We start from the raw sequence: 10161 nt of genomic DNA, 5'->3' as shown, positions 1-10161 counted from the left end.
CGAAAACCCAGAGTAAAAACCCCAGGGCCAATATGGGGAAAAAAAAATCTGGGAATTTCCTCTCCGACCCCCTGAGGCGATCGAAACAAGTCCAGGAGATCACACTGGCCCTGATCAGAAAATGCTTCCCAACCCTATTAATTTCCACTTCTGCTTTACGAACACCATCTGAATTCCCTGCCCCCGAGACAGGTTCCCAACTATCCGCAGTCTCGCTCTGTACTGGCAACAGCAAGATGATCATAGAATGAAGACTTGAAACGAGAAACAAAGAACAATTAGCCCGCGCCGCTCCCTGGTCCAAACTAGACCACTCTTTTGTATCCCTCCATTCCCACTCCGTTCATATAGCTGTCTAGATAAGTCTTAAACGTTCCCAGTGTGTCCGCCTCCACCACCTTGCCCGGCAACACATTGCAGGCCCCCACGACCCTCTGTGTAAAATATGTCCTTCTGATATCTGTGTTAAACCTCCCCCCCTTCACCTTGAACCTATGACCCCTCGTGAACGTCACCACCGACCCAGGGAAAAGCTTCCCACCGTTCACCCTATCTATGCCTTTCATAATTTTATACACCGCTATTAAGTCTCCCCTCATCCTCCATCTTTCCAAGGAGAACAACCCCAGTTTCCCCAATCTCTCCTCATAACCAAGCCCCTCCATACCAGGCAACATCCTGGTAAACCTCCTCTGTACTCTCTCCAAAGCCTCCACTTTAACTTTACATAGTAGCAGAGTGGCACGGCGGCACAGTGGTTGGCACTGCTGTCTCACAGCGCCAGGGAGCCGGGTTCGATTCCTGGCTTGGGTCACTTGTGGAGTTTGCATGTTCCCTCTGTGTCTGCGTGCGTTTCCTCTGGATGCTCTGGTTTCCTCCCACAGTCTGAAAGGCATGCTGGTTAGTTGCATTGGCCATGCTAAATTCTCTCAATCTACCCAAACAGGCGGCAGAGTATGGCGACTGGGGGATTTTCACAATAACTTCATTGCAGTGTTAATGTAAACCTACTTGTGACACTAATAAACAAACTTTAAACTTTATAACTTAAAACCGTTACGTAAGACCTTGTCCAAAGCCTTCTGAAAGTCGAAATAAATCACATCCACCGGTTCTCCCTGGTCAACTCTACTAGTTACATCCTCAAAGAATTCTAGTAGTTTTGTCAAGCATGATTTCCCTTTTGTAAATCCATGCTGACTTTATCTGATTAGAACACTGCTTTTCAAACGCTTGATAATGGACTCCAGCAACTGCCCTACGACCGACGTTCAGCTCACTGGTCATTGGTTCCCTCTTTCCTGTAACACTACATTCTGAACTCTCTCATTTCCTTCTCTATGAACGGTATGTTTTGTCTGGATAGCGCGCAAGAAACAATATGTTAATACATGTGACAATAATAAATCAAATCAAATCAAATCCTCTCTTCTTCTGATTTTGAATACAGGGCTTAAATTAATTACCTCTCTATCCCCTGAAGGTGCTGACTCTGGCTGGGTTCAGTTCTACACTCACTGGTTCCTCTCTCTCCGCTGAAGCTGCTGACTCTGGCTGGGTTCAATTCTACACTCACTCGTTCCTCGCTCTCTCCTGAAGGTGCTGACTCTGGCTGGGTTCAGTTCTACACTCACTGATTCCTCTCACTCTCTCCTAAAGGTGCTGACTCTGGCTGGGTTCAGTTCTACACTCACTGGTTCCTCTCTCTCTCCTGAAGGTGCTGACTCTGGCTGGGTTCAATTCTACACTCACTGGTTCCTCTCTCTCTTTCTCCTGAAGGTGCTGACTCTGGCTGGGTTCAATTCTACACTCACTGATTCCTCTCTCTCTCTCTATTGAAGGTGCTGACTCTAGCTGGTTCAGTTCTACACTCACTGGTTCCTCTCTCTCTCTCTATTGAAGGTGCTGACTCTGGCTGTGTTCAGTTCCACACTCACTGGTTCCTCTCTCTATCCCCTGAAGGTGCTGACTCTGGCTGGGTTCAGTTCCACACTCACTGGTTGCTCTCTCTCTCCTGAAGGTGCTGACTCTGGCTGTGTTCAGTTCCACACTCACTGGTTCCTCTCTTTCTATTGAAGGTGCTGACTCTGGCTGGGTTCAGTTCTACACTCACTGGTTCCTCTCTCTCTCTCCTGAAGGTGCTGACTCTGGCTGTGTTCAGTTCTACACTCACTGATTCCTCTCTCTCTCTCTCCTGAAGGTGCTGACTCTGGCTGGGTTCAGTTCAGACGCTGGAAATCTGAAATGAAACAGAAAAGAAAGCTCAGCAGATTGTGCAGCATCTGTCTACAGAGAGAAACAGAGTTAGTTTTTCAGGTATGTGACCTTTCATCAGAACTTGGAAACATTGAAACTCGGAACAGGAGTCGGCCATTCAGCCCTTTGAGCCTGTTCCATCATTCAATGTGATCATGTCTGATCCTATATCGCAATTCCATATTCTCAGCTTTTCCCAATACCCCTTGATGCCATTAAAATCTAAAAATTTCTCTCTCTCCTTCTTGAATATATGCAGTGACTTGGTCGCCACAGCTTCTGAGGTAGAGAATTCCACAGGTTCACCACCCTCTAAGTGAAGAAATCTCTCCTCATCTCATTTCTAAATGGTGTACTCCATATCCTAAGACTGTGTCCCCTTGTTCTACATTCCCCAACCAAGGAAAACATCCTTCCTGCAGCTAGTCTGTCCAGCCCTGTTAGAATTGTATATTTTTCAATCAGATCTCCTCTCATCCTGTCCTTTCTGTTTTTCACACCAAAGTGTATAACTTCATATTTAGCCGCATTGTGCTGCATCTACCATGTGCTTGTTCACTCACTCAACTTGTCTAAATCACCTTGAAGCCTCCTTACATCCTCCTCACAACTCACAATTCCGCCCAGTTTTGTGTTGTCAGCAAACGTGGAAATGTTACGTTTGGTTCCCTCATCCAGATCGGGATGGGATTAGAATAGATAGGTGCTGATGGCCGGTGCATACACGAGGGGCCGAATGGCCTCTTTCTGTGCTGTAAAATTCTCTGACTCTATGACTTCTTAAAGAAGTCATTCATTGACTGTCCTTTGGGAACTCCAGAGATGATGATTGGTTCGATAGAAATGAAAATCTTTTGTCTTTTCTCTGGTGTCTTACACTTTGCTCCTTGCTTCCTGAGTGGAATCTCCAAACTGGGGGAATTGTGGATCCTGGTGACATCACCCTGTTGGGGATGAAGGTATTGTCACAGAGTCCTGTGTTGTCAATGTACCGACCCGTTACCACAGTTACCCAGTTTCACTGGATGCTGACAGAATGTTTACCATTGATTTTGTGTTCTACCTGCCAGCTGTTCAGATGGAATACAGATGCTGTGAGTGAGCATTGTCCCCATCCCACTTACAGCAATGACAGTGACAATCTGCATCATTTCCAGTTAGGGCTAGAGTCATAGTCGTACAGTCACAGACATTCACAGCTGGAAACAGGCCCTTCAGCCCAACTAATCCGTGTCGTCCAGTTTTTACCAATAAGCTATTCCCAATTGCCTGCGTTTGGCCCATATCCCTCTATACCAATCTTACCCATGCAACTATCGAAATGCTTTTTAAAAGACAAAATTGTAACCGCTTCTACTACTACCTCTGGCAGCTCGTTACAGACACTCACCACCCTCTGTGTGAAAAAATTGCCCCTCTGGACCCTTTTGTGTTTCTCCCCTCTCACCTTAAACCTGTGTCCCCCACTTTTAGACTCCCCTAACTTTGGGAAAAGATGTTGACTATCTTCCTCATCTGTGGTCCTCATTATTTTATAACCTCTATAAGATCATCCCTAAGACTCCTACGCTCCAGACAAAAAGTCCCAGACTATTCATCCTCTCCTTATAACTCAAACCGTCAAGTCCCGGTAGCATCATAGTAAATCTTTTCTGCAGTCTTTCTCATTTAATAATATCCTTTCTATAACAGTGTGACCAGAACTGTACACAGTATTCCTAGCGGGGCCTTACCAATGTCTTGTACAACTTCAACATGACGTCCCAACTCCTATGTGAGGATAAATGGACCAATACATTCCATTGCCATTCCTGCAGTTAATAATGAAGTGAAAAAGCCGGTGTTTAATGAAATGCCCCAGGGGGAAATCTGCTCGAATGTAACAACTCCGCAAAATCCTTAATTATTGTTGTTTCTGTTCAACCAGCCCCGAGAAGCTTGGAAGATGGAAGTTCCCGACTGGTCTGAAGTTCATAGAAACCCTACAGTGCAGAAGGAGGCTATTCGGCCCATCGAGTCTGCACCGACCACAATCCCACCCAGGCCCTACCCCCACATATTTACCCGCTAATCCCTCTAACCTACGCATCTCAGGACACTAAGGGGCAATTTTTAACCTGGCCAATCAACCTAACCTGCACATCTTTGGACTGTGGGAGGAAAGCGGAGCACCCGGAGAAAATCCACGCAGAGAATGTGCAAACTCCACACAGACAGTGACCCGAGCCGGGAATCGAACCTGGGACCCTGGAGCTGTGAAGCAGCAGTGCTAACCACTGTGCTACCGTGCTGTCCTAGTTGGAGATGGAGATGAGGAGGAGCCAAATCTCAACAACTTGCTGGCAGACATCAAAAGTCATCTGCTTTGGAGCAAGGAGACCCTCAAACAGGCCATTCAGAGCAGCCAAGACCCTGGTACATCACCGCTGCTGGAGAACAGAGAAGGTGTGAGGCAAGGCAGGATGCTCGAGTGGTCAAAGATGGGACCTCAATCATTGGTGGAGTCTCCTACTCCAGTTCTGACTCCTTCTGACATTGATGGACGGTTTGAAGTGGAGGAAATTAGTCAGGATGGAAGTGGTGACGAGATTTACAGTCACTCCCTCAGCTTAGAGACCATTTTTAAGACAATCTATGCAGCATTTCCACTCTGGGTTGGATGTCAGATTAGCTCACCAGACGGAAGGAAGACTAGAGCTAGATGAGGCCATTCAGCCCCAATACTTTCTCAAATGCTCCGCTATGCAGTTCAAAACCTGGAAGGCCGGGATTCAAGCCACGTTACACAGGCGACTGGGAAAAGCACCATCGGATTAATCAGACCACTGGCCCAGACTGGAAAGACTAAAAGTTCAGCAGAGAGACGTCAACATGAATTTTCATTTTAAATGTTTCTTCTTTACTCTCAACAATTTATTGTGTTTGTATAATTATCTTAAATGTTTCACATTAAAACAAATACTCAGAATATTTAGCATTGCCGGAGAAGTGTAACCGGGAAAGTGCCCTGTCCATTCAGTTTGGGGAACACTTCCTGACAGAGGAAGATTGGGACATGACAGCTTCTCCCTATCAGCTCCTTCCAATTCCCTCCACATGATCAGAACAGACACACAAACACAGTTGGATTAGTCTGACCCGCCCGCTCCTTTCATACACTCTCTTTTCCACAATATTCACACCTACACATTCACAGGACAAAACTTTTACCAACTGTAAGGTCCCAGCACAGAATGTTTTACTCCTTTCACAATTCTGAACACTTCTATCAAATCTCCTCTCAACCTTCTCTTCGTCAAAGAGAACAGACCCAAATTCTCAATCTACCGATGTAACTGAACTTCCTCATCCCTGGACCCATGCCCAGAGATTTATTGCACCCTCTCCAATGCCTTCACATCCTTTCCAACGACTGCTGTCCAGATCAGAGTCAAATACTCCAACTGAGGCCAAACCAGTGTTTTATACAGGTTTCCCATAACCTGCTTGCTCTTGTACTCTATGTCCCTACGTATAAAGCTCACAAAACCAAATACTTTATTAACCATGCTCTCAACCTGCCACTCAAACAGCAATTATTAGTGTCACATTTAACTGCAGGCCCCTTGTTCCTGCATGCTTTTACAATTGTATCATTACTTTTATATTGTCTCAACCTTTTCTTCCCAATGAAATAAATCATTTCACACTTCTCTGCTTTAAATTGGTCTTGTTTGACCAATCCACAAGCTGTATCAGGAACTTTGAGCTTCAGCAGTACCCCCTCACTGTTCACAATGCTGCCATGTATTGTATAATTACCACAGTTTGAATGTGTGCTCTGGACAGCATTGCCGATGTCCAAAGCCTTAACCACTCAGTCATTGCAGCTGCACATGTGTCAGAATGATTGAACCACCCCAATAACGTTCATATTAACTTCATCAGGTACCAGGATTGTGCAGAGCACAGTGTGTGAGCTGTAATTTTATCTTTGTCTCTGATGGAGAACTCATTTATTAGGTCAGAGATTTGGTTTTCTATTTCAATAATTTTTCATTTGAAACGAATTACGTCCGAAGAAAAAAATGAAACTTTTTATTATTTTATTTCATTCCTGTCAAATGTTGCGTTCGTACTGTTTTTGTCCACTCGGTTTAAAACACAAGAAACCGTGGACAAGGTTCTACATAAACTATCAATGTGATAGCCGGGAATCGAACTCGGGTCAATTGTTTGGAAGGTAGCTGTGCTCACCACTATACCACCATCACTCAATCTGCTCAAACAGCCCTTCTTTTCAATAGTTATAATTAGGAACTACCTTCGCTGCTGATTTCATCAGACATTTGGTGTGTCCATGGCACAGTTTGTAAACTGAACTTGGCTTTTCTCGTTTTTCTGGACAGTTTCAGCCACCTTTTTACTATTGTTTCTGACTGAGAACTCATTGATTAGTTTTGAGGCCTGTTCTTTCATTTTAACAAAGTTTCCACAAAGTAAATTGAAGCTGGATTTTCCATTAGAACCACAGTGATGGTGAGAATCTTTAGTGAATTTTATTTTAGGAATGCCCACCTGCTGTTGTGACCTGCGATAGTTAATTAAATAAATCACCACTGTGATGGTCAGGAACTGACTCTTGGTCAAATGCTCGCACAGTCACTACTCCACCACCATCGCTCACCTGGCACTTCCACCCCTTCTGTAACAAAGTTCAGCTTTGACAGTGAATCTGGTTTCCTCAGGCCCAATCGGAGGATGGTCGGAAACTGTCCATCACTATCAGAAACTTCACTTTCAGCGAGTGGGGGATGATTATTTAACTGGCTGTCACTGGTTGTTGAGGTTGTGATTTACTGTTACCTGTCAGTGCAGAAGAAACAAATAAAACAGGAAATCTAGAGACTCCGAGAGCAAATAATTTGTATTTTCACCCGAAAGACACAATGATGTCTGCAATCACTATAATAACTGAAACCCCCCCCAGATATTATTAGCTCTGGCCACGGAATCTGGTAAACAGATGTGGTCCCACACCACATGAACTGCAGCGGTTCCAGAAGGCAGCTCATCACCACCTTCCCAAGGGCAATTAGGGATGGGCAATAAATGCTGACCCAGACAGCGACACTCACATTCCATGAATGAATTCAAAGGCAATCTGCAGGGAGCGGGCTTCAGAGTGTTTAACAGTTACTGAGATGAAAAACTATAACTAACCCCCTGGAATCCGGAGCAAAGGCCGGAAGGAGGAGAAATTCCGTCCTGGGACCTTACAGTTGGTGAAAGTTTTGTCCTGTGAATGTGTAGATGTGAATATTGTGTAAGAGAGAGTGTATGAAAGGAGCGGGCGGGTCAGACTAATCCAACTGTGTTTGTGTGTCTGTTCTGATCATGAGATCTCCGAGTCTCTCTTGTGTAAAATAAAACGATTTTCAATCAAAGATTCCCCCCAATCCCCCTGCTGAGCCCCAAAGTTAGATTTCAAGGCAATTGTTTCGCTAAATTGAAGAATTCAGTGGAAAAGTAGAGAACATGTCAGCTATCGCGTGTGAGAGCGCGATCAGTGCAGCAGTAAAACGGGTTTCAGTGGAAAATGGAGTCCTCAGTTCGAGTGAAACCTTTTCAACAGCAAACATTCGTGTGTCAGAGACATGAAGGATGTGAGCTGGATCTCTGGAGAGGCGGAATTTCATTGCAATGGGAGAGTTTGTGAGGAGAGAGAAACACAGAGAGGCTGGAGGAGCCGGGAGCTGACAGCAGCTTGTCTCTGCTCCGTCCGCTCTCTGCCTTTAAGTTGCTCTGTGCCGCCACCACTGGGTTCATTTCGGATCCAGTTCTGACTCTCACACAGATTTTCCACACACTCTCGGATATGACTGAAACTGCAGCCGCCGAAACGGCTCCTCCAGCCGCTCCCGCTCAAGTGAAGTCTCCCAGGAAGAAGAAGGCGGCTCCCCGACCTGCGGCAGCCGGTCCCAAGTTAGGCGAGCAGATCCTCAATGTTGTGGCGGGATGCAGCGATCGCAAGGGGATGTCCCTGGCCGCGATAAAGAAAGCTTTGGCTGGCAGCGGAGTGGATGTGGGGAAGCGCGTCTCCCAGATCAGGTTAACGATCAAGAGGAAGGTGGAGACAGGGTCTCTGGTGCAGATAAAGGGACAGGGCGCCTCCGGCTCCTTCAAACTCGCTAAGAAGGAAAGCCCGGGGAAAATGGGAAAGAAGGTGAAGACACCAACAGCCAAGAAATCTTTAGTAAAGAAAACAGCGGCCAAGAAGCTGACAACAAAGAAGGCAGCAGCCAAGAAACCCGCAGCAAAGAAAACTCCAGTGAAGAAATCAACAGTGAAGAAAACAAGCAGCAAGAAGGCGGCAACTCCAAAAAAGGCGGTGAAGAAAGCAGCCCTGAAGAAAAAGTCTCCTGTGAAGAAGGTGACGGGCGGAAAGTCTGTCAAAAAAGTGACTAAATCCAAGGCCAAACCCAAAGTGAAAGCAGCAAAAGCGAAGAAAGCGCCAGGAAAGAAGTGAAACAACCCGAGCAAATTGTAAACCTCTGAACCCAAAGGCTCTTCTCAGAGCCACCCACATCTCTCAGGAAAGAGCTGATCCCGCAAGAAAATGATTCCTGTCCCGCGGCTCGGCTCATTCTCAATAGAGATCATTTCAAATTCAGACTAAAGCAAAACACAGCAGAGGCTGAATTTCATTTGAATTTCACATTTGTTCAATCGCCACTTTCTCTCATAATAAAGATGTCTGGTAGATTCAGTGTGAGACAGTAACACTGGCGGCTAAATACCGCTTTCCAACTTCAATTTTAACACAGGAGATTTCCCCAAACAGCTGCAATAAGGTATTTGTAAACAGCTGGAAGCGGATGTGGGTGAGGATGTTCCTGAGGGAGATTCTTCCTCGATTCTTGCTGTGTTTAAGTCGGAATATTACTGACTGGGAATCATAACGGGGCCAGGTTTTAAACACAAAAGCAAAAAGTCACGAACCGACTCATTAACTCCCTCTTCACAAAAGCTGCGGGAGCTGCTGATTATTTGCAGCATTTTCTGTTTTGATTCCATATTTCAAAGCTCCAGGTTTGTGGAAACTCTTGACTGTGAAGGGCGGCTCTGGAAGGGTTTGTGTGGGGAGCTGTGTTTCGCTTCCATTGTTATTAAACGGGTTGAAATTGGCGGTTGCAGAAACTGGAGGTGGAGCTGAAAGATCAGGGGCCGTTCTGTGTGTGTGTGTCAGTCCGGCTCTCTCCTCCCTCCCGCTCTGTGTTTAATCTTCACTCTGTCTCCTCCCCTCTCTGCTCTCACTCCGCCTTTCTCAGTCAGGTCGGTGCGGGCTGTATGAAAGGAGCCTGAAAGAGTTCCTCTCTCATATTGTGCAGTGATCTGAGTGAAGAATCATCATGTCTGGCAGAGGGAAAGGGGGCAAAGGACTGGGTAAAGGCGGCGCAAAGCGGCACCGCAAAGTGCTCCGTGATAATATCCAGGGCATCACCAAGCCAGCAATCCGCCGCCTGGCTCGCCGTGGCGGTGTCAAGCGGATCTCGGGTTTGATCTATGAGGAGACTCGCGGTGTGCTGAAGGTTTTCCTGGAGAATGTGATCAGGGATGCGGTCACCTACACTGAACACGCCAAGCGCAAGACGGTCACTGCCATGGATGTGGTGTACGCTCTGAAACGCCAGGGCCGCACTCTCTATGGATTCGGCGGCTGAACAACTGCAACCTTCCTCCCGAACACACAACAAAGGCTCTTTTAAGAGCCACTCACCGCTTCACAGAGAGAGCAGTGACCTGGGAACGGCAGCTGGGACAGGCTGTTCAGTGTTTGAGATGCATGTTTGTTTTGTTTAGGTTACAGTGCGGGAATCACCGAATTTAACATTTCATTTGGAGCGGCGATGGGAATTGTTTTTG

General features: G+C 46.2%; 2 protein-coding genes across 2 annotated transcripts; both read left to right on the top strand.

The window, feature by feature from the left end:
- The first annotated feature begins 8113 nt into the window (after window positions 1-8113).
- Window positions 8114-8764, top strand: LOC144486293 (histone H1-like). Its single transcript, XM_078204352.1, has one exon. It carries the CDS (start codon window positions 8114-8116, stop codon window positions 8762-8764), a length of 651 nt encoding a protein of 216 aa, XP_078060478.1.
- Window positions 8765-9647: 883 nt separating this feature from the next.
- On the top strand, window positions 9648-9959 carry LOC144486282 (histone H4). Its single transcript, XM_078204337.1, has one exon. It carries the CDS (start codon window positions 9648-9650, stop codon window positions 9957-9959), a length of 312 nt encoding a protein of 103 aa, XP_078060463.1.
- Window positions 9960-10161: the final 202 nt, after the last annotated feature.

This window comes from Mustelus asterias, unplaced genomic scaffold (genome assembly GCF_964213995.1).
Source record: "Mustelus asterias unplaced genomic scaffold, sMusAst1.hap1.1 HAP1_SCAFFOLD_311, whole genome shotgun sequence".
Taxonomy (NCBI): Eukaryota; Metazoa; Chordata; class Chondrichthyes; order Carcharhiniformes; family Triakidae; genus Mustelus; species Mustelus asterias.
This window is presented reverse-complemented; position numbering and strand designations above follow the sequence as displayed.